The 25,649-nt window shown below is 38.6% G+C and overlaps 1 protein-coding gene across 1 annotated transcript in view; it reads left to right on the forward strand.

Annotated features, from left to right (window-relative positions):
• Positions 1-25,649, forward strand: part of ABCA12 (ATP-binding cassette, sub-family A (ABC1), member 12) — a 224,601-nt gene that overhangs the window by 103,862 nt on the left and 95,090 nt on the right. Inside the window, exons 9-15 of the mRNA XM_006891919.1 lie at positions 3,661-3,736; positions 7,014-7,132; positions 8,123-8,229; positions 16,747-17,003; positions 17,099-17,211; positions 19,165-19,289; positions 21,492-21,665. Of these exons, the coding sequence (XP_006891981.1) occupies positions 3,661-3,736; positions 7,014-7,132; positions 8,123-8,229; positions 16,747-17,003; positions 17,099-17,211; positions 19,165-19,289; positions 21,492-21,665 (971 nt within the window). The remainder of the gene's footprint in view (positions 1-3,660; positions 3,737-7,013; positions 7,133-8,122; positions 8,230-16,746; positions 17,004-17,098; positions 17,212-19,164; positions 19,290-21,491; positions 21,666-25,649) is intronic.

Genomic DNA, 25,649 nt, shown 5'->3' on the forward strand with positions numbered 1-25,649 from the left:
CTCATTGCATACTCCTACGATAAAAATAATGCCCTAAAATATAATACTTTTAGACTATTCTCTCCCCCATAGACTTCAATGCCGTAAACATATTTCTTCAATGATGAAAAGAATAAGCTCAAAGCCTCACTGCTCTTAAGTCAGAATCAACTCACAATGACCCTCAGCAAATTTCTAAGATGAGCATTCACACATGAAGAGATTGCTTACCTTTCTCCCTCAGAGCCACTGGCGGATTTAAACCACTAGGGAGACGTTGCCTTGGAGTCAGAGCCGTCTGGACTAGGCCGCCAAAGTTCAGTGAAATTAACAAGTAACATTTAGTTTGGAAGCAGGAGAGGCATCCACTTCCTAAACAACTTGTCTCTGGAAACTCTATGAACTTTGATAAATGTTGATAGTTGTAGAGGGGCTTCAGGGCTTTTGTTCACTATGAGTACTGCTCAACTTTAAGGCAATCAACAACAACAATGATGTTAATTGTTTTATGGCTAAGTGCTTCATTATCTTACAGTTATTCATCCACAAAACAATCCTAGTTAGCATCCCATTTTACCAACCAACCAAATTGAGCCACAGGGAAGCTAGACGCCATAGCCTGTATTACCTATTGGGCAGAGGTGTCTCTCCCCAAAGCCCTTGAGCACTTTTTGGAGACTGCCTCCCTCCTGTTCCCTGTGACATATAAACACTCACTTCCAGGGTCCCTGGCTGAGACGTGGGACCTACCACCACCAGACCTCAGAACTGCTGCTGCGTTTGACGGAGTCTGGCTCATCACACCAGACTCTTCCTACGTGATAAACGTTTTCACGACCAACCCTGCCCCTCACCATTTCTCTCTGTGCTCTGATTTCTACCAGCCTCCCCTGCCCTGGCTCCATCTCTGGGCCATCATCTATTGTGAATGCAGATTCCTCAGCAGCTCTGCTGTGCTAACTGTGGAGATGGTGGTAGAACCCTGGGAAGAAAGTTGCTTCTGAACTCCCCGTATTAAAGGGACCTGATTCCCAGCCCTTCCCTAATTGGGGTCGTTGTGACAGACTTCACAACCTTTAGCGCTCCCATTTATGACACTGGAGTCTGAGTTCAGAGATTACCTTTGTGACTTTGCAGTAAGCTATTTGAAATTACGTTTTTAGATAGAAATCCCAAAGCCATCCATCGTGGTGAAAAAAGGTTGTCTATGTTCTCCTTGTGTGTCCATGTGTACCGTTTAAAAGCACGTCTGACCCTCCAAATGAGAAAGAGGTAGAATCTCACTTTTTTCTAGCAATGTATCTTTATTATCTCTATAAAACGAATTCTGTTCTGCATATAAATTGAAAAGGTATGGAGACAGGACATATCCTTGATGCTATCCTTTCCTGATTATGAACCATTTCCTTGTTCTGTTCTGATGACTGCCTCTTGGTCCAAGTATAGGTTTCTCGCATGAGCACAATCAAGTCCCATTCTTCTCAAGGTTAGCTACATTTGTTGTGGTCCACACGGTTAAATGCCTTTGCATAGTCAATGAAACAGAGATTGACATTCCTCTGTTACTCTATGCTCTCAGCTAAGGTCCATCTGTTGTTGCTGTTGTTATGTGCTGTCAAGTTGCTTGTGACTCATAGCGACCCTAGGTACAACGGCTTTATCTTGAGGCAACCTCATTTTCTCTGAAACACTAGCTCCCATTACTCTAGTCTCCGAGTCAATCCATCTCATCCAGCATCTTCCTTTCTTGTGTTGTCCCTCCAACCTTCCAAGAATGATGTCCCCCTCATAGTAGAATCTCACTTTTAAAGGTCTGTTAACACTTTCACCTCATTAATTCCAATGGAGTACAGTCCACCAAGATGCAGTATACTCCTTCATGACCAGAGGGGGGATGCTCTTAGCTTAGGGCCGAGTCTAACACTGACATTTCTGAAATTCATTCCTCTTAGTTACTCACTTTAATAACTAAATGAAGAAGACAGACATCATAGCTACATGCAATACAAATGCCAGTTAACAGGCTCCACATGGCACAGAAGCAGAAGTGCAAAATGGAGGGAAATTTGATCTTAGAAAAAGCAGTTTAGCTATTTTACATAGCAAAAGCACAAATCGCAATATAACTGTCTTTGAACATTCTGCACATGCACATTAATGCGTAAGACACATTACTATTATTAAAGACCCCTGGTGGCCCAATGTGTTGAGTGTTGGACTGCTAACTGCAAGGTCATTGGTCCCAAATATACTAGTCATTTCAAGGGAAAAAGAAGTCTCCTCCTGCTAAGATTTACAGCCTCAGAAACGGGATGGACCATCACCGTGAACCGGCATTGACTTGAGGGCAGTGGGTTTGGATTTGACTCATTATTACTGTTGACTGTGTTCAGTCAGTCTGCCTCTTTGCCTTCCTGTGGGTTTAACCAGCAGAAACCGGGCTGTGGGAGATGCTGGAAAGGAGCAGTAACATTCAGCTGCACCTTAGGAAACGGCTCTGCTGAACAGGAAAATGGAAAAGGACTCTGCCGTCTACGAGGGAGACTGCAGACGTTACTTAAACACAACTTGCACAGAAGGCTGGCAAGGCAGTTGTAATTTTGTGACTGTCTTTTTTGCAGAATGCCAATTTAAGTCAACTAAATACTCAGCCCCAGAAAAACGTGGGAAGCTCTAACTGCTTTGCATGAACCGTCTTCTAGAAGGCCTTCAAGTGTACCACCCAGAAGCAGTCAAAGCACTATTAAAGCTGATGATAAATTAGTCTATTGGAAGCAACTAGACTGATATTTAAAAGGGGCAACATTGAAAAACACTGGTTTATTTATAAGAAACAGTAGTGACTGAAGAGAAGACTAAAATAAGTGGCATCATTTTTTTTCTAAAAGGAGTGAAGGAAAGAATGGGAGGTGTGGCATTCTTATTTATGCAATGGCCATTGAAGGAATTTTTGTTTTCATTGTTGCGGTTTTGTGATACGACCTTATGCTGTGGGAAGCTGCATCAACAACCCATTTACCTTCTGCGGTAATTCAAGGTGTTGAATTAGATCTTCACGCCTGGTTTCCTTCAGTCCCAAGTCACTGACCACCATCCACAGTCTACACCCTCACATTATTTGAGACGTACCCAAAAGGAAGTTCTGCTAATATTTGCCCATTTGTATTCACGGCTGCATCCAACTGTGAGCAAAGCCGCTGTTTGAAAGATGGAAAATATAGATTAGTGATGGCAGTTGTTTCCTAGAGCTACATTTTAGACAACTGAAGGGGAAAAGAAATCCAATGACACTTAAGACTGAAATTGGCTTCATTTGATTAACAAATCACATGGCAGTCAATCTTCATCCCAGAACTGAGAGTTTCTAGGCAGACAGATTCTTGGAATCAAATAATGTACCAATCTCATGTGCAGAGAAAGAATTTGTTAGAAACGCGTGCACTTGGCCATTGAGATCATTCTTATTCATAGGTATCTAGTTCTTAGAATTCTCCTAAATGTTTCCAACAAAAAGAGCATGGCTGTCCTTTGTAAAACGCTTTGGAAGAAACGTTCTGCATTTTCCCCCCTTCTCATTCCATCAGCTTAACCCCCGGTAGTGTTCTTGAGCAAAAACTATAGCAACAAATTATTTAAATTAATATGTGATTATTTCTCACCATGTAACTGTTTTCCATCTAGATGGTTCTCAGAATACCACCCAGCCTTGGAGTGCAGATGATGGACAGACACTATCTCCCAGCAGCCTGGCTGCACAGTAAGTCTGTTTGCTTGTGTGTATTTCAAAACGGCTAGATAGCAGGGCTAAACAGGAAATCGAAGCAATTCTAGAATACAAGTTTCAGTGCAGAAGGAGGTAGGAAGGTAAACCCTTATTAATACATATAGCTGGAGTGAAGGAAAGTTGAAACCTTTTTATTTAAATTATCTGATGGGTTTGTGTTTTGTTTTGTTTTTTAAATAACTCAAGACAAAGATTTGTCTTGCCAATTTTAAGACTGCGCCACTGAATCAAATGCCTGGGTAAATTATCTGTAATCTATGAGGAAATCCCAGCTGCGAGGGCAGGTTCCAATCTTGCCATGATCTTTCTCAATGGAAATTAGTTACGTGCTCAGTTCCTCATATGGTGGCCTAGTGGCAAGAAGCTTTACTGCAATCCCCAAGGCTCACTGTTTGAGGCTCCCCAGAAGCTCCGCAGGAGACGGATGGTCAGTCTCCTCCTGTGCGATTAACTGCCTCCGCAAACCTACTCGAGGGTCAGCTCTGAGTCTACGGTGCACAACAACAACAGCAGCAACTGCCCTCATATTATTACTTTCTGTTTTTAATAATTAGATTTTGTTTTTCCTTTATGCCTTTCCAGTGCAAACATTGTTTGATTTCAGTGGTGTTCATGCAGGCAGCATGGCAGACATTCTGGGCTCGCTGGGTCGTATGACCGCAGCAACAGTGGCTTCTGAAACCATTAATATAAGGTCAAGTTTATTACTGATATGTCTCACGTTAATTGCTGCTAGTTACTCATTTTGATTCTTAAAGTGACTGTGGTCATTAGAGTGGGGATCTCACGCACGTGCCTACAGCAGCTGATGGAGGGAAATGCCTGCAGTTCACGGCAGAGCTGGGGGCTAGGTCACCTCTTGTGGGAAGGTTGCTTTTAGCCTGATAAATTCCACTGTTGAAATTCTTTGAAATTAAATTCTGAAAGATACCTCCCTGACTTATTGGAAGCTTGGATAAATAAGAACACTAGGGCTTATTTTTAAATCAGTCCTTTCTTTTTTCTAAAACAGAGCTACATAGTTGCTTATATATTTTTTATGATTTAATGAGAACTTTACCTACTCTGGATAAATCCTAGGTAAAATCCTTACATAAACACCACCTCTTATTTGTGATCCAGAGTCCTTTAATGAGACTGAACTTGGGCTTCTCTTTTGTACTTGAGAGTTACCCTATCCTAGGACAATGGGTTACTGACGCGTGGTGTTCTTAAGAAACTGTGAAAAGGGGAAGTTTTCCCCTAGCCAGGCTGCCACCTTACAAATACCTGGTCTCTTAAACATACTTACCAAACACCATCTAAAAGAAAGCTTTTCTAATTGAGCTGGGTGGACACTTATTGCTGACGCCAGGTAACTTTATCAGTGCCTTGAAGCATCCTACACATTGATAATGATAATGCTTCGGGCCCGTGAATTCTGCAGCAAATGTAGTTTGCGGCTGACAGCTGGCTGACAGTTTATTAGGAAGAGTTCAATACTTTTTAAGACGGCTCTTGTTGAGATTGATGAAATTAAGGGCTTTCTTGTCTTTGAACTTCGTTTCCATTGCTGCTTTAAAAGAATCACAGAGAGACAACATGAGCATAAAATGCAATTTATTTGATATGGAAACTTCTGAAGAAAGTGGCTAAAAAAAGAGTTATTTTCCTCAGAGCTCTTCTCACTGTTTTTGCTCTAAGGTTACTGTAACTATATTGTATGTGTGAGAGAGTGTGTGTGTGTGTGTGTGTGTGTGTGTGTGTGTGTACACGCATGCTCCTACTTACCCTCTGTTGTGAGTGCTCTTTGGAATTAAGTAGGAATCTGCATAAAGGATGCATGATATAAATAGTTTAAAGGACTAATTAGGTGTTTATTCTGACATCCTGGCCTGTATGTATGGGATGTTAATTTTCAGTTTATTCTACTAATTCTCAAATAGTAGGAATTAAATATTTTTATGAAAAATAAGCGAATGGTTTAGATAACATCTCTGTCTCTTCTGGTCCAGCCAATCTCTATTTTAAGCCAAACAGTTTACTGGGAGAACTCTTGTGCCATCCCAGCTAGAAGGTTAAGACAATATTTTGCTGTTGAGCGCTGCACCAGGATGGAAAATCCCTCTGTGCTGTAATAACAATAACAGAGAGGGGGAAATGAGCACAAGAGATCGAGATGGCAGAGTCATAATATTTGGAAGAGTGGGGAAAGGTGAGAGGGAGGTCAGAGAGAGTAGGCAGGGGAACTAACCCATCTCTACTGGCCTAGAGATGCTTCATTCATTGTCCACTTCTCACCTAAATGACCAGTGTCTCTGTACTTCCTAGAGCTCTTCTACTTGTGTCATTATTCTGTTGACAGTTATTAACGAAACTCTACGATATACAAAACCCAAAGACTAGATATTCTGTAATGGAAACAGCATGGAGTGAGCAAAGAATTGAGTTGAAAAAAAAAAAGGAACTCTCTTTCAAATTGATATAGGAAAAATTTGGTTTTCTCAAAATCCTTATCTATTGTTATAGTCAAAGAAAAGAAATAGGTCATTCTCCCCCCAAATCAAATGGATCTAAGAGATTTACACGTATCCTGTAGCTCCGTTTGCCTCCTCTCTGATGTTACACTCATAATTATCTTGTACCAAAACTGATTCCCATTTCCCTCCACATTCGTATAGTTTTTCTTTGTTCTAAAACATTTTCTTAGAGGGTTTGTTTTTTTTTTGTCCAAGACCAATATTGTAGGTGCGTGGAACTACAAAAGCTCATTACTCAAGCACGAGTTTGTTTGACTCAGAACTAGTATCCCTGTGGTTGAAATGTAACTCAATGTAGGCATGACTTGACATACAGCAACAGTCAACCCATATGACAGGGTTTGTCATCTGTCACAGCTCTGTTAAATTTCCCCAAATACATGTCTTCTTTTATTTGAACCAGTAAATTTATTCTTAGAATGTATTGTTCTGTCTTCCATTTGTGAATTGAGATATGGTATTGATGGCCCACAGGAAGGCTTTGATAAATAATGAGGCTATTAATCTAAAAAGCTCAAATATACAAGACAACTGAATACAAAATAACCAAGGATGTGTAGCCATGGAAATGCCTAAGTAAAAGAAACTTTTAGGAATGGGGCTATTCTACTCTTTCTAAAAAAATATACTGGGGCTGTGTGTTTAAACAAGGATCTGCCAACTGCCCTATGTTCTGACTGCCAGGTGTGATACGTCTTACTGTTGATTTTTGTCTTGTAATTTTTCTACAGGCTCCTAATACTGGAAAACTTCGAAGATGCTCTCCTAAATGTGTCAGCAGAGAGTCCATATATTCCTTACCTGGTATGTGTGAGGAATATCACTGATAATTTGGCCAAAGGATCACCAGGTAATACTCTTTTTAACAGTCAAAACATTATTCATATCACTATCTTTTACATTAATAAATTCTTTTAAGTTTCCTTTAAAAAACAAAGAAAATGGGAAGAAATTCTTCATTTCCATATGCCAATTTCAGATTTGTGATTGGATAGGAAAGGAATATTTAATCATAATGTTATTACTTCTGCAGCAGCTGCTAGAATTATAGCTGCCCTCTGGACAAACTTTCCAAATGTCCAGAGTCATTGGGGACACATCAAAAGCACTCATGGTACTTTCTCAAGCCTCTAATCCTCTTCATTGTCAGAAAATAATGAAGAATGGCAATACAGAGTTCCAAAGACAGGTGTGAATGGAATTAAACAAAGGAGTTTAGATGATGGACTGTTTTCACTTCCTGTCTTCACACCTATTGTTTCCAATTTAATCTTACATAAGCAAACGCAACTATGAATTTACTCAAATGTTTCTGATTTTGTCTTTTATTCTTTTCTTCCCTGGAAGATATGCATTTCTTATCTCTCTCTCTTTACAACAAAGTAGTTTTTCAAGACTTAGTGACAAGCAAATAGCATAACAAATATTTAAGCCTGATCTCTGTTTACTTTATATGAATTCATCAATGTTAGAAGGACATACTTTTGTGAATGTGATTACACAACCTATTTCCCTCCAAACACTTCAGCTTAATAGTATCTCCAAAAAGTCAGAAAGGAAAGCATATTTGACTCACAAAGAGTCCAGATTATATAGAACTTTTGCTAGAAATATTTTGTCTCTAAGCAGAGTGTTAATGAAGATTTTAAAAATAATGAACTCTTCATCCTCAAGGGTTCAAAGAAAGGTTAAAATTTCACTCACCTTATATTTAGATTGAGTTAGACTAATATCTTAGAAAAAACTTGGTAATAAACCATGAAAGAGGTATCTTTCAAATGGGCTTCCTAAATAACCTTGTGGCCTACATCTATGTTATATTTCCCCTTCTCCTTTCCAGAAAACCTCAGACTCCTTCAGTCTACAATTCGGTTTAAGAAATCTTTTCTTCAGAATGGTTCCTATGAGGATTCCTTTCCTCCAGTGCCTGAAGTCATGAAATCCAAAGTAAGCCTGAACTGGGAGCAGAGGGGTGGGAGAACAAAACCTCAATACTTTCTATAGTGTCCCGCACAATGTGATTTTAGCTTAAGTTTACAATTGTACCTTTGCTAATATTGGTCCTAATTGACTCTGGATTCATGTTGGGGAAAGGGTGAGTAAAGAATTCTGATGCTCTACCATGGTATTTTGTTTCATTCTATGGAAATCTCTACATATGAACCCCAGAAAAGCCAGGTTGTGGTATGCACATACATGAAAAACAAATCTGATCATCTAGTTATGTGTCCAGGCTTGATCCTTTGAAACGCCGTTTGTTATCTGACTTCCAAATTGGGAATTCCTTAGTTATCTATCAATTCCTTAGTTCTTTATTAAGTCTTAATTTATTAATTAATAATTAATTTATTAATTCTTAATTCTTAGTATGATTTTGAAAGCTAATGCTTTCACAGAGTACCCCCCCTAAAAAATCTCAGAAGTTGATTCATGCTAATTTTCCTATTATCATCAGAGGCAGAGACTAATCTACCATTATAGAATATATGATATTTGGGGGGAAATGGATGCAATTGTGTTATTTACTTACTATTGCTATAATAACACAAGGGGGTAATTTTAACAAATAGAAATGTGTTTTCCTCACATTTTTGAAGCTAAAAGTCTGAGTTGAGGCTGCCAGTTCCAGGGGATGGCTTTCTGGAACTTGTCTCTCTAGTTTCTGCTTTCTGGGTCCTTAGATAGCTCCATGTAGTTTGGCATCTGTTTTACCCATTCAATCCTTTGCTAAATTGCTTAAGCTCTTTCATGTCTCGAAAGAAATGAACACAAAATACCCTCTATATTAATCCTGCTTCATTAATAAAGACAATTCATTCCTAAATGGGATTACAACCTCAAGCATAGAGAGTTACAACACATTTTTAGGGTACCAAGTTTCTCCTTGGAGGCTAGGATTTTGAAGCTCTGTCTCACATATTTTGGACATGTTTCTAGTAGAGACCAGTCCTTGGAGAAGGACATCATGCTGGGAAGGGTGGAGGGACAGCGCAGGAGTGGAAGACCGGGGTGAGAGGGATTTGACACTGTAAAGGGGGTAATAGGAGTAATTGGAGACAAAGAGAATGGCTCCAGATGGGGCAGGGTTCAGAGCTATTGTGCATAGGATTGTTATGAGTTGCAAGTGACTCAATGGCACATTACAACTTTAATTCATAACAGAAGTCTACAATAATGAAAAGCCCTGAAATTCGCCTGAATCGTTTCATGTTCATTTATTTATTATTCCTTTTTTTTTTAGGTCGTGCATATAGTACCCAGGTTATTAGGAAATTCATTTTATCTCTTAAATAACCCTGTTAAATTATGAAAACAACTTTCCTATTAAGAACAGCAGTTTAATTGAATTTATGTAGCCAGGGACAAAGTTAAATTAGAACTGGTTTATTCAGGGCAAGCAAGATGACTTGCTGTATATTCAACATGGTATAATTAAGCAGGCATGCCAAACATTATGTCCATGTATATTACAAATAAATATGCTAGTTAGAGTACCCATATTATAGCCACTGTCTTCTACATGAATCAAAATTTGCAAGGTACTTAATTTAGCACTACCTTAATTTGTGCAAATGAGAAGGAAGTTATGCATTCATCTGGAAAATTTCTACTCCTTCTTCAAGGGCAAGTTAAATGCCATTCCTTCTATAGTATTAGGTCATCGCCTTTCTTCCTGTTTTCCAGCCCAGCTAATGACTGTGTGATCTCTGCCTCTATTATATTCATTCATTCATTCATTCATTCATTCATTCATCCTTATCCCTCATCTGTGCTCCCACAACACTAACCCCGAAGTGCTTATAACCAGTCCAACAGAGGAGATGGAAAAGCACATCAACCAAGTGCGATAATGCTGTGGTATGTGGAGGGACAGGTTTCTGTGTACGGAGATGGTACCTCTCATTCAGATTGCACAGGGAGTGAGAAGAAACTTGTAGGAGGAGATAATGCTTGATCTGAATTTGGAGGCTGTGCAAACCTGAGTTTGGAGATTGAGTTGGTGATGTGAATTTCAGGCATAAGAAGTAAGATTTTTAAGAAGACAGAGCCAGGGCACAGAAAGGCAGGTATAGAGTGGTAGAAATTAGTAGGAAAGGGGGTGGCAGAGACCTCTTTTGCTTAGTTGAAGAATTTGAACTTGATTCTCAAAGCTGTCAAGTTGAAGAAGGTGAAATTTGCATTTTAGAAGAGGTCTCTTTAGGAGAATTATTGAAGATAGATTGAAGGGAAGCCTAGTAGGCTATTTTTACAGTAAAGTAAGCGATATGTGATAAGAGCTGGAATTGTATCCGTGACAGGGATTAGAAGGGAAATACAGCTTCCCGAGTCCAGCTGACACCACCCCACCCAGTAAGACAGGACATGAGGGAGAGCATCTCTGACAATAGAGAGTCTTCTGTCTGTGCCAGCGTTTTCTTTCCAATCTCTGTGATGAGGACAGGAATTTCCTAACTGGGAAGCCACAGACTTTCACCACATTGGGAAGAAAGGATAGTTTGAGGTGTTTTGTTTTTGCCGTATTTTTCCACTGTTGTTTTTAATGCATACCAACCACCAAGTCAGAGCTGACTCAGGTGATTCTCCACATGATTTTAACTGCACGGGAGGAGATTACCCATATTTCTCGCCTGGAGCAGGGGGTGGATTTGAACTGTCTGCCTTTGGGCTGGCAGCACAGCTGCTTAGGATAACAGAGCTCCTTTATTTTCACTATAACCTCTTTTATAGCAGTGTTAAAATGATAATTGGGTTCCTCACCTCCACTCTTAGTCTAGCAAGCACTCAGGGGTGTTACTATTTTACCATTTTGTGCCCATGGTGCCATGCAATCTTCACCATCAATTCTCTAACTTTAGGAGAAACCATAGCAGTAAATCGGCATAAAAGTGCCTTTCAAATGAATTTTCCAATACTCTTGGGAACCACTGGGCAATGGGGAGTTCAGTCAGAGATAGAAATAAAATTTGTTGTGGGTCACTATTCAATTTGAGACCTGAACTCTTACTTATGATCAAGTCCAGGGTTGTAATAAAGGGGGAAAGGGCTTTTCACATGTGGCTCTGACAAATTTACAAACTAGAGCTGAAAATTGTTTTTGAAAAGAAAATTAAAACTCTCTGCTTTTTGCTGATTATTGGTAATCCACTAGGTTTTAAAAATTTCATTTGTGTACTGCCTTTATAATAATATGATAACAAATGCCAAATGACCATAACCTTACTCTTCCAGATGTGTTCATTTCACATTATTTACCCTAAATGAACTTCTTCTTTAGCTAAGAACTAAATCTACTGAAGCAAGGAACAAGGATTTGAATGTCTATATTTTTTTATTTTATCTGTTCAAGGTTAAATATGCTATACTCTTTAAATCTCTTTTAAAAATATATTATATCATCAATATTTGTCCCTTCAGGAACACTGATGAGATGGTGATTAATGTACTTGCTAATAATCAGATCAGTTGTTCAAATAGTGGCTCCATGGGGGTAAGGGAACGTGACAATCTACTCCTGTAAAGATTTTCAGCATTTAAAACTCTATGACACAGTTTTACTCTGTCCTGTAAGGTTGATATAAGTCAGAATCAATTCTACAGGAGTGTGTTTGATTTAGGTTTCTCTATGAGAGCTCTGATGGTCTAGTGATAAGAAGCTGCGCTGCAATCCCAAAGGCATGGGCTTCGAATCCGTCAGCTGCTCCACAGGAGAAGAATGGGCAGTTACCTCTCCTGTGATTTGCTGCTTCTGAAAACCTGATGGAGGGTCAGCTATGAGTCGATTTCAACTTGATAGCACACAACAACAACATAAGCCTTTATTTGAGAAAGCAAACGCAAAAATTAAGTTATTGGAAGATGTGGCATGGAGAGGCGACTTATTAGAAGTATAATAATTTCTAAAGACTATTGACATAGAGTTAATTCTAACTTATCAGCAGACTCTTGTGCTTCAGGTTAGCACTGTTCTTGATAGAATTGTCAGTGGTTGACTTTGCAGAAATAGATCACCAAGAATACAAATTGTAAACATTTTGGTTGGTAGACAAGAGCTTAGCCATTTGCACTGCCCAGAGACTTAATTATAACTGATGTTTGGAGCCCTGGTGATGTATTATATAATGTAATTGGATTGCCAACAGAAAGTTTGGCAGTTCAAATTCACCAGTTATTCCTGGGGAAAAGATGAGCAATCTCCTCTCATATTTACAGCCTTGAAAACCTGCTGGTGGCTTGAGTCAGAACTGAATGAACAGAAGTAGGATTTGCAAGGAAGCTATGATAGTATAGTGTTAGGAAGCTGTCCTGCAACCCCAATAAGCCATTTTGTGTGACAGGGATAGGCAGTCTTGTCCCAGTCAATTTACCGTCTCTGAAAACCCTCTGGAGGGTCAACTACGAATCAGTTCTGACTTGGTGGCAATGGGTTTGAGAAGGTGTTTCCTTTTTTTTTTTTAAAAAAAAAATCTTTAGTATTGTGATGGGAAAGTCTGCTGTTAGGGACCTCTCCAGGGTACTGAAGAGCAATGATGTCATTCTGAACACTAAGGTGCATCTGATACAGGCTTAGGTCTTTGCAATCACTTGTTATGTATCAAAGAGTTAGACAGTGACTAGGGAGGATAGAAAGATAATTGATGCCTTTGAGCTGTGGTGCTAGAGAAGAGTATTGAATATACCATGGACTGCCAAGAAAACAGATTTCTCCTTGAGAGGGTTAAACCAGGATGCTCCTTGGAGGCAAGGATTCTGGGGCTTCGTCTGACATGCTTTGGACATGTTGTAAGGAGGGACAGGTCCTTGGAGAGGGACATCATGCTTGGGAGGGTGGAAAGACAGCGTAGGAGGGGAAGATTCTCTATGAGGTAGATTGATTCAGTGACTGGGGTAATCGGGATGGATGTGTCAGAAGCAGTGCAATTGGCACAGGACGGAGCAGAGTTTAGGGCTGTTGTACGTAGGGTTGTTATGAGTCACAAGTGACTCGATGGCACATAATAACAACAACAATCTTTAGTAAGTCAAAGAAATAAAAAGAAGTATAAATACAGCTTCAGATGGTAAAGAAATTGAGTTTAAGGTTGGAAAAGGTTTTATAGCAATGAGAATAGTAAGTATAATCCCAATATAGGTGAGACCTAAAAAATAAAGCAGGGAGCTCTGGTGGCCTAGTGGCAAGAAGCTGCACTGCAATCCAAGAGGCGCACGGTTCGAATCCACCAGATGCTCTCCAGGGGAAGGAAGGACAGTCTCATCTTGTACCAGTCAGATCTGATTTGACGGTACACATACACACACAAAAAATAATAAAATTAAAAAAAAATAAAAAATAATAAATCAAACAGAAAATAAAACAAACTCACTACCATCGAGAGGATTCTGGTTCATTTCAAACCTCCTTCAGTTGTCTGTTGCTGTAGGTGTTAATGTGAGATGAGTGCCTATCTTTCTCCTGCCAGAAATGCTGGTGGATTTGAACTCCTGGAGATGCACAGCCTTTGGTTCAACAACAGACTACACTAGCACAGCTCCTTTAATATCACTTACAGATAGTCTAAAGCAGAAGCCTATGTTAATATCAAATGTAGTGGAAAATAGCTAAGTATATTTGCTATCTAAAATGATCAGTGTATAATTGTCACTACCTACATGTAGTTCCTGCAAACCTCTCATTAAGGACACATCATTGCTCTTTTCTTGCTTGTTAGAGGTGGAGAAATATTCCTAAACCTTCGCCCACCATAAAGTATTGTACTTCCATAACCTCTGACAGGAAACTGAGCTACGTTGAATGGCATGCATATTTGTTCCTCTAGACATTGCTCCAAATCATTTGACTTCTTAAAAGGAGTGAATAGCTTCGAGGTAACTTCCAAACACGACAGAAATGGCTTTCCCAGAGGCATGATTTCCACCACCACCCCCATTAGTATGACTTGAGGGTAGATCCTCAGAATGCAGAGAGCAAGTGAATGCGGAGAGGAGAGGAATAGAGTTGGCAGGATAAGGAATTGGCTGATTTGCATTTTTCTTCTATTCCTCCTGGGTCTGGGATGTTAGCCTTTCTAAGCACTGCCATAGAACAAAGTGCCTCCGCTCCCTCCATAGGTAATGTCAGTAACAGTCTTCCCAACTGTATTTTATGAGCTACTATTTTAGAATGCATGGGGTTTCTCATACTGCAGTTGAAGAAATACCTTTAAAAAAAAACCCTGCCTATTTTTTGCTATTTGCCTACATCCATGAATTAATATAAAAATCAAAATATCAAGTTAATTGAAATATTTGTGATATTTAACCAGATAAAACTCAATAAGTTAAACAAAATCTGTAAATTCACAGGTTTTCCAACCTACAGTTGGGAAAGATGGGTGTAACAGGTCAAGAGGTTTTAAATACAATTTTTAGGAGGAAAATAAACATAAATGATAAAAAATAGGGCTATAGTAAAACAAATATCAACTAATCAAACTTAAATACTTTTTTTAGTTCTTTTTTTAATTGGTATTTTAATGAAAGTTATCAGAAAACTTGGATTTCCATTCATTCATTGTTACACATTTTCCAGTTGGAAAATCAAAAGGGCTGAATTCACTCAGCATTTCTTAAGCTCAAGGAACTGTAGAACAAATTTAAACCTCGAGTTGCTATAATCAAGGATGCTTTAGGTAGAATATTAAATGATCCAGGAAGTATTAAAAGAAGATGGAAAGAATATACTGAGTCACTGTATCAAAAGGAACTGGCAGACACAGAAGAATTTAATGAAATCACATATGAGCAAGAGCCTATAGTGATGAAGTTCTAGCTGCTTTGAATGAAAGAGCAAAAAATAAGGCCCCCGGAATAGATGGTATACCAATTGACATATTTCAGCTAACAGATGCTGCCCTGGATGTGCTCACCAAGTTGTGCCAAGAAATCTGGAGAACAACCACTTGGCCAACTGACTGGAAGAGATCTATACTTGTTTCCATTCCAAAGAAAGGTGACTCAACAGAGTGTGGAAACTATAGAACAATATCATTGATTTCACACGCAAGCAAGATTCTACTGAAAATTATCCCAAAATGACTGGAACAGCACATCAGCAGAGAACTGCCAGAAGTCCAGTCTGGGTTTAGAAGGGGTCCTGACACTAGGGATATTGTAGCTGATGTTAGATGGATCTTAGCTGAAAGCGGGGAATACCAGAAGAATGTCTATCTGTGTTTCATTGATTATGCAAAGGTGTTTGACTGTGTGGATCATAACAAACTGTGGCTGACTCTGAGACGAATGAGAATCCCAGACCACTTGATTGTTCTAATGCGAAACTTATACTTGGACCAGGAGGCAGTCGTCAGAACAGAGCAAGGGAACACTGCATGGTTCAAAATTGGGAAAGGCGTATGCCACGGATGTGTCCTATCTCCATAACCTTTTCAACCTGTATGCAGAACAGATTATCTGAGAGGCTGGGCTCTATGAGGAGAAGTGTGGCATCAGGATTGGTGGAAGATCTATTAACAATCTGTGTTATGCAGATGACACAACTCTGCTTGCTAAAACCGAGGAGGACCTGAAATGCTTGCTGCAGAGGGTCAAGGACCGCAGCCTTTAGTATGGATTGAAGCTCAATGTCAAGAAGACAAAGATTCTCACCACTGGACTAATTGGAAGCATCAGGATGGATGGTGAAGAGATTGAGATTGTTAACAACTTTAGTCTGCTTGGCTCCACGGTCAACACTCTTTGGCACCAGTAGCCAGGAAATAAAAAAAAAAAACTTATTGCAATGGGAAAGTCTGCTGTTAGGGACCTCTCCAGAGTACTGAAGAGCAATGGTGTCACTCTGGAGACTAAGGTGCATCTGCCACAGGCTATGGTCTTTGCAATCACTTGCTATGCATCAGAGAGTTGGACAAGGACTAGAGAGGACAGAAAGAGAATTGATGCCTTTGAGCTGTGGTGCTGGAGAAGAGTATTGAATGTACCCTGGACTGCCAAAAGAACAAACAGATTCATCCTGGAGAGGGTTAAACCGGGCTGCTCCTTGGAGGCAAGGATTCTTCTGAAGCTTCATTTGACATGCTTTGGACATGTTGTAAGGAGGGACAGGTTCTTGGAGAGGGACATCATGCTTGGGAGGGTGGAGGAACGACACAAAAGGGGAAAACCCTCTATGAGGTGGATTGATTCAGTGACTGGGGTAATTGGGATCGGTGTGTCGGAGGCAGTGAGATTGGTGCAGGATAGAGCAGGGTTTAGGGCTCTTGTACATAGGGTCATTATGAGTCACAAGCCACTCGGTGGCTCATAAGAACAATAATACCACCCCCATTTGCTTTTCTCTTTAAAAATATTTTTTCATTGTTGCTCCAACTTGCATACATTTTTACGTATTACATTTTCTTGCTCATTATCAGCTATGAAGTATTTAGAATATTGGAACTAATCTGTTTCTCACTCTTTCCTCCTTGAAAGCTGTCTCAACTTCGGAAGTTGACTGAACTTCTTTGTGAACCTGAAACTGTGAGTTCAATAGAAAAAATATGCCAGCTTTCTAATTTGAGCTTTGGGGACTTGTGTGAAGAGAGTGCCCTTCATGTACAATTCCTCGAAGCAGCAGAGCTTGGTGCTGAAATAGCATCCGGGTTATTGTATCATGAAAATGTCATATCTGAAAAGCTGAGAGATTTGCTTATGGGAGATCCAAGCAAAATTGACTTAAATATAGATGGGTAAGTTTTTCCATTGTCTTCTACCTTAACAAAATCCTTTCTCTAAACACAGACATGTGTAGTTGAATTTCTTCTCCTCATTTGTTTTATTTCAGGTTTCTGGAGCAGGCATTGCAAATGAATTACTTGGAAAATATCACACGGTTAATGCCGACCATAGAAGCCATGCTGCATGTCAACAGCAGTGCAGACACTTCTGAAAAACCAGGTACTTCCCCATCCATATTTTAAATGGCATCTTATTAGATAGAATACATGTGAGGCTCATACTGAAATTTAAGAAGGGGTTTTTAAAGTTCCCAGACTTGCTTGGTCATCTACCTTTCACTGGTTGCCATCAAGTCAATTCTGACTCTTTGTCACCCTGCAGAACACACTAGGACTGCCCCATAGGGTTTCTGAGATACCTAATTAGAAGCAAGGATGGTGAGAGTTTGTCCACTTACTTGGGGCATAATATTAGGAGGGATCAGTCCTTGGGAAATGAAATAATGCTTGGAAACTGGATGGTCAGCAAATGGGAGGAAGACCTCGATGAGGTGGATTGGCATAGTGACTGCAGCGTTGGGTTTAAGCATAGCATAGGCTGTGAGTCTGGTGCTGGATTGGACAGAACTGCATTCTGTTGTACGTATTGTCGTTAGTGCCTATCAAGCCAGCTTCAACTCACCACTGAACAACCTTGCCCTAGCCTTCACCATTAGCTTTTACTTCTTCCATCACATGTGGGTTTATTCTTTTGGTAGCCCATGGAGTGTTCAATACTCTTCTCCAACATAATTCAAAGGCAACAATTCTTATTCAGTCTTTCTTATTTATAGTCCAACTTTTAAATGCAGAGGAAGCAATTGAAGTGGCCATGGCTTGAATCAAGCCCATCTTAGTCTTTAAGCCTTGTTCTTCAGCATTTAGAGAGCTCCTTGACAGCAGATTTGCCAGTGCAGTATGTCATTTGATTTTCTTTCTTATTGTATAGAGTCACTACAAAACAGAACCAGCTTATTACACCTAACAACAAATCTATACAGAAGCCGATTGTTGTAACTTTCTACTAAGGAATAGCTGGTGGGTTCGAACTGCCAAACTTTCATTGAGTAGCTATGTGTTTTTAACTATTTTACCACAAAAGTGGAAAGCTTTCAAATGTTGTTACTTTTCTAAGTAAACATGCTAGAAAGCTAGCAGAAAAATACAAATCCACAGCAAAAATATCTTCAAGTATTTGCATAGATAATCAGTTCACCTTTTTTTTCTCTTCTATTTTAAAGTACATTAGATGATCAGTTGCAAGGACTAGGATGAAAATGTATTTGTTTTCATGAGAATAATCTCATTTTTAAAAAGGAACTAAGATGATCTCTGTCCACAGATAGCTCAATTCAGAGCCTTCTTTAGTATTCTGAGCATAATTCATCACAAAATATGTCTGGTGTGTCTCTCCTTTCCATAATACCTCAATACGGAAAGAAAGGCAGTCAAGCTTTTGGTCAACAGGCAGTGCAAAATTGGAAGAGTACTCAGTTCAAAAATAATAGAAGGTACACTTAAATAAAGAATATTTTATAAAATAAGCCAAAGGGTATTTTCAGGATGTTTATTATGCACCAAATAACTACAAATTAAATAATTACAACCATTGTCCTGAAAGAGTTTGGAGTTAAACATACTCTGTTTAAAAAAAAAAAAAGGATAATAATTGTGAAAGCACTTCATAAACTTTCACGTGATATGCGAAGTTAAAGAGAAATGCCATTGTTTCATGAATTTGGCAAGCTTTTACCTAAATTGACTATGTTATATGACCCAAAAAAGTTTTTTGGATTTGTATGGTTTTAAATCAGGTGGAGAGATATTTATTTAATATATTATGTGATCAAAATCTGTGACGAAACCTTATTTTCCTTGAATCAACCTTGAGTTGTAGACATCTATGGAAAATTTATAACCCAGAACACTGTTACCTTGGATTAATGATGTCATAATAGGAACATATTTAAATCAGATAGAAATAGATCCTAAAGCTGCAAAGATTGCCCAAACTTAAAGACATCTGTTCCCATCTGACATATGTGTGGAATATATGTTTTAATCTAGATTTCCCTATATTAGACAACTAAAAATGATGAGATTGTAAACATATATGATTTTTCTCCCCTTGCAGGTCAATTAATAGAAATGTTTAATAATGTGGAGGAGCTGAAAGAAGAACTAAGGAGAACAACAGGCTGGTCCAACACAAGTGTCAACAAGATGTTGGCCATCCCCATCCCAGAGAACAGAGCTGAGGTGGAGTATAATGTGTCTGTACTAACGTCCACTTTTTAAAAGTCTGAAAACACTTCTTAGTTGTTAAGCACTGATCAATATGCTGCTGACACATTCAATGCTAATTTAGTGACTTTTCTATGTAAATTATGTGGCTTCACTCATTTTTTTAAATTGATATTTTAATGACAGTCTATAAAGAACTTGGATTTCCATTCATTCATTGTTGCACTTTCCTCCCTACCCCTCCACCCCCACTTCCCCCCCTTTTTTTAAAAAAAAAAAGTTCTTTCATTGTTATACTTAAGATGTAAGTGCAGTTCTGAAGCCAGCATGTCGCCATGGCGTCTTCCTTTCGCTCTGTTTTTTTCCTCATCTCGCACACACCTTGGGGTATGTCGTTAGGAACCAGTCCTTGGAAAAGCGCATCATTCTGGGAAGGATGGGGCACCAGTAATCCAGAGAGAGATCCTCAAAGGGAGATATTGGCAGTAACTGCAGCAGAGTGGACTTGCACACAGCAGGACTTTTGAGGGGGGTGCAGGACCAGGCAAGGGCTCAGTGTGTAATACAGAAGATCTGAACCAATCGTTGTCAGCAGTGGCTCCTCAGAACATGAGAACAACAGCCCTCTTTTTCTCTCTCTTCCAGATGGTTGTCTTAAGTAACCATCAATAAGTAAGGAAGTAAAACTAAGGAAGGCCATCAATAATTATATTAGCCTCCACAGTTAGGGAGCTCAGTTTAGTGGTGACTAATTGCACTGCCAATGCTAAGGTATGCATTTCATATCCACCAGCTGCTCCATGGGAGAAAGATGGGCAATCACTCCCCTGCGATTTACTGCCTCTGATAACCCACTGGGGGCTCAGTTGTGGGTTGACTCTGTCTAGACAATACCCAACAACAGTCAGTTTGAAGAAAACTGTGCGGATTATTAGAATCACCCCCAAATTGTGTTACAGTAAACTAATTGGGGGGAAACATGGAGAACAACTACTTGTGAATTCAGGTGAATATTCATTATTTTGCCCTTTAAAAGTCTTTTTTCAACAAAGCTTAGCATATAAAATAGATACAGTCAAAGCAAATATGGGTAAGTTTGTGGTTGTGGAAAACTTTTTTTTTCTGTGAAAATGAGTAATGTCGTTTCTTTATAGGCTGATAATAAGGTTTTCTACTTCAAATGTCTTATCTTTTCTCCTTATTCCAAGTCCATTGTCTGGAAGTGTCAGAAATTCTCCCAAAGACCTGCACAGCTTATGGCCTTATCCGTTCAAAACCTTCATATGACAGAGTGTGTCATTTCTAAAAGCACTCTGGTTATTTTCAAGTGTGCGATAAAGTTTTTCAAAGGTCTTTAAGATGCCTTTAGAAAAAGTACAGGTTTACTGGCGTCATTTTAATTGGTTCCCCTGTATAACAAGGACATTCACAAAATCATTTTGTATTCACCTTTCCGCCTCTTGTTAAGCAAACATTCATTCACATTTTCCCTTTGATTTCTACTTTTTAGCTCCTCTAAGTCCTAACATCAAATTTTCCAATCACATTTTTACTTCTGTCAGATTTATGTTGGTAAGTAAAAGCAAGAGAGTATGATATCCATGATATTTTCATAACAAAAGAGAGAAGTTTCTAGGATCTTTCATATCATGAACTTTTCCTCCTTGCTTCAATGTGGTGGTAACAGAGATGATATCTTACTTTCCATACTGACCCCTTACTTTCTACATAAACATTCCTATCTGACATAATTGCTTCATACTATTGTGTGATAATTTTCAGGACTTCCTTTCTTTGCCTTTTTATCATTGGATCCACAGTTGTACAGTATTATAATCGGAAATAATTTTTAAAATGAAGCACAATTTGAATTAAGTAAATTTTTTAAAGTAGCATGAATCTTAAATATCTCTGTGCAAACTCACTCCAAACCAATTAACTTTATTGCTACCACCAGTCACATAGATGTTCAAGCAAGAAATTTGAGAGTCATCCTTGATTTCTCACTCTCATTTTCTCATCGTATTCCTTAATCTTTCTTCTGAATACGGGTTCTATATCATTTCACCAATGGCAAGTAGAGCTTTAAATAAAATATATTTGCTTCTTGAAAAATAAGTTGTCATACTTTTTTTTTAAAAAAAAAGTCTAGGAATTTTAAAAAGTCTCCTAAAAAGTGACAAACAGCTAACCTAGTTTCCTTCCTCCAACCTACAGATTATTTCACGGGTATTCTGGTTGCATTCTTGTGATGCTAATATCTCCAATCCCAAATTGGAAGATGCAATGAAGGAATTCTGCAGCCTGCCTTTTCCAGAGAGATCTCGCCAGTCTTACCTTATTGGACTCACCCTTCTGCACTACTTAGATATCTACAACTTCACATACAAGGCAAGTTGTTGCTACTGAAATACTTCTTAAACTCAGGTTTTATTTACTATTTAAAAAATTGACTTCACATGCATACTTTCCTACAGCGTGAGGAATAAGATTTATTTGTACAGCTCTTGGAACCACAGCATTGTTTAAGTTAAATAGGATCTTAGATATTATACATTGCAAGATGCTCATTTTATAGATGAGATTTTTGCCTATTTAAGTCTCAGTTTGTTTATCCAAGACTAAGAATTTAATTTTAACGTATACTAATATGCAAAACTGAGAGACAGTATGGGAAAACTACTGAATTGATCTAGGAAGCAGCAAGAGACGGCAGAGGAAAAATGGAGTCAAGGTACAAGAAGAATTGTTCGACTCTAAAATATTTCAGAAAGTAGCATATGATAAAAGAGCCAGTGGAGATGGAGGAAGAACTTCAACCTGCATTGAAGGTGTTGGCAAAAAAATAAGGCTCCAGGAATTGATGGGATATGCATGAACACAATCAGGTGTTCTGGGATTCCTATTCTTGTCCATATTAGTGACAGTTTGTTATTATCCACACAGTCAAATGCCTTTGCATTTTCAATAAAACACATTCAGGTGTTCTGGGATTCCTATTCTTGTCCATGTTAGTGACAGTTTGTTATTATCCACACAGTCAAATGCCTTTGCATTTTCAATAAAACACAAATAGACATTCTTCTAGTATTCTTTGTTTTTAACCAAAATCCATCTGCATTGGTAGTGATGTCCTTAGTGCCACAGCCTCTTTTTTTTTTGTTAATATTTATTTACAAAGTTTGTATACATTGTTTTTCACTCCAATCTTTCCCATTTGCTTCACCCAACTCTGCCTCCACCCATCAGATTGTGCAACCCTATGATTAACCACCGCCACCCCCCACCCATGCTCACTGCTCTGCTCCCACCCTTCCCACACCCCCACTTGTGTCCTCCTACTTGTTCTACAATAATGGCTAAATACAATATTTGTCCTTAAGGGACTAAGTTCACTTAGCATAACAAGTCCCTCTCAAGTTAGGTGGTAATTTACAATATCATTGTTCCTGTGTGCTGCATAGTATTCCTTCATGTGAATGTACCATAATTTCTCAATCCATTCCATTGTGGTTAGACATTTGGGTGATTTCCATGTTCTTGCTATGGTGAATAATGCTGCTATGAACATTGATGTACAAGTCCCTTTACCTCAGGTCTCATTTTCTCAGAGTATATTCCAAGCATAGGATAGCTGGGTCATAGTGAATTTTTATGTACAGCTCTTTGAGGAAATGCCATATTGCCTTCCAGAGTGGTTGTACCATTTTACAATCCCATCTGCAATGTATAAGAGTTCCTATCTCTCCAAATCTTCTTCAACATTCATAACTTGCTGTCCCATTAAGCTTTGTCATTGCTACTGAGTGAGATGTATCTCATTGTGGTTTTGATTTGCATCTTTCTTATTGCCAGTGATTCGGAGCATTTCTTCATATGTCTGTTGGCCATATGAATATCTTCTTCTGTGAAAATTCTTTCCATGTCTTTTGCCCATTTTGTAATTGTGTGATCAGACTTTTTCTTGTGGAGTCCCCGTAGGATTATGTATACTTTTAATATGAGATACTTGTATGAAATTGTTTTTTTCCCCGGTCAGTAGGTTTTCTTTTCACCCTGTTGGAAAATTTTTTATATAAACAAGGATTTAATCTTTAGAAGGTCCTACTCATCAAGTTCATCCTCTCCAGATTAATTCTGGCTGTATTTGGCAGTCTCTTTTTCCTGTGAACTAGGCTTCTAAGCTTGATCCCAGTTTGTCTCTGATTAAAATTATGGTTTTAAGCCTTAGTCCCAGGTCTCTGATCCACGTTGAGTTGATTTTTTTGTGTGTGTGGTGTGAGATTTGGATCTTATTTCAGCTTTCTGCAGCTAGCAGTTCAGTTTTGTCAGCATCATTTGTTGAAGAGGCTGTTATTTCCCCATTTGGTAGATTTTGTTTCCCTGTTAAATATCAGTTGACCATAGATAGCTGAGTCCATTTTTGAGTTATCAGTTCTTTTCCATTGCTCTATGTGCCTGTCATTGTACCAGTACCAGGCTATTTGGTTACTAGCACTGTGGAGTAGCTTTTGAAATCAATGAGTGCTACAGCTTCCATTTCATTTTTATTTTTCAAAAGTTCTTTGCTTATTTGGGGTCTCTTTCCTCTACAAATAAACTTGACAATTTCCCTTTTGATCTTGAAAAATTAATTTGGTATCTGTATTGGGATTGTGTTGAATATGTAGATCGCTTTTGATAGAATTGTCATTTTCACAATATTGAGTCTTCCTATCTATGAAGAGGGCACATTTTCCCATTATTTAGGTCTTTTATTGTGCCTTGCAGAAATGTTCTGTAGTTTTCTTTGTATAGGTCTTTTGTATCTCTAGTTCAGCTCACTCTCAAGTATCTCAGTTTGTGGTTGACTATTGCAAATAATATTACTTTCTTGGATTCCTTTTCTGAGTTCTCTTTGTTACTGTAGAGGAATCTCACTGATTTTTGGATATTGATCTTACATCCTATCTCTATACTAAATTGATCTACTAACTGGAACGTTTTTGTTTGTTTGCTTAGTCCTTGGGCTTTTCTGTGCACACTATCACAATCTGAATATAGTGACAGTTTAACCATCTCTTTGCCACTCTGGATGCCTTTCATTTTCTTCTTTTATTGTATTGACCTAGCGTGCACTTTCAGTACAATACTGTATAGAAGTGGTGATAGCCACAGCCTCTTTTAAATCTAGCCTGTATTTCTGGAAGTTCTCTGTTTATGCACTATTTCAATTGCTTTTGGATAATCTTTAGCAAGATTTTACTTGCATGTGATATCGTTCAATAATTTCCACACTTGGTTGGGTCACCTACTTTGGGAATAGAAATACATAGGAATCTCTTCTAGTTAGTTGGCCAAGTAGCTGTCCTCCAGATTTCTTGGTAAAAGCTCATGAACACTCCAGGGCTCCATCTGTTTGTTGAAATATGTCAATTGGTATTCCATAAATTCATGGGGCCTTATTTCTTGCCAATTCTTTCAGAGCAGCTTGAACTTCCTCCTTCACTGCCATTGCTTCTTGATCGTATGCTACTTCATTAAATTCTTCTGTGCCAGCCAATTCTTTTTAGTACATTGACTCCTTGTACCTTGTACTCCTGCTATCTTCTTTTGATGCTTCTTGTATCATTCAATACTCTGCCCACAGCATCCTTAAATATTTTAACTTGAAGCTTGAATTTGTTCTTCAGTTTAAGATATGCTGAGCACATTCAACCCTTTTGATTTTCTGACTCCAGACCTTTGAACATTTTGTTATAATATTTTTGTCTTCGTGAGTTGGCCTTTGGAATTTTCTGTTCAGTTCCTTAACTTCTTGATTTCCTCCCTTGCTTTGGCTTCTTTGTGTTCAAGGGCAATAGTTGGAATCTCTTCTGACATCTACCTCAGTCTTTTCTTCCTCCTCTGTTTTTGTAATGGCCTTTTGCATTCTTTCTGGATGATATTCTTTACATAATTCTGGAGCTCATCTGGTCTTCATTCACGAGTGTTCAAGGCTTCAAATCTCTTCTTGAGATAGTTTTTAAATTCAGGTGGGATAGACTCAAGGTCATATTTTGGTTCTTATGGATTTATTTACATTTTCTAACACCTATCCAAATATATGCTTAGTCACCGATTCATAGTTGATCCTCTGTTGAGTTTTCTGGATGCTGTAGATTGCAAACAGGAGATTGTGCTTCATTCTCCCGAGAAACCACTGATGAATTCGAACCACCAAAGATTACCAGCTTTGGGTAAGCAGCACTAGCCCAAATCCCACTGGATTCCACAACTAAAGCCCCTTCAAATATATAATAATTAGGTAAAAAAGAAATTAGATATTATGGAAAAGATATTTCTCTTTAAAGAAAAAAAATCAGACTCAACAAAGCTGCCTTATACTGTTGGTAC

Source organism: Elephantulus edwardii, unplaced genomic scaffold, assembly GCF_000299155.1.
Source record: "Elephantulus edwardii isolate Elephantulus edwardi_28Jun2011 unplaced genomic scaffold, EleEdw1.0 scaffold00106, whole genome shotgun sequence".
NCBI lineage: Eukaryota > Metazoa > Chordata > Mammalia > Macroscelidea > Macroscelididae > Elephantulus > Elephantulus edwardii.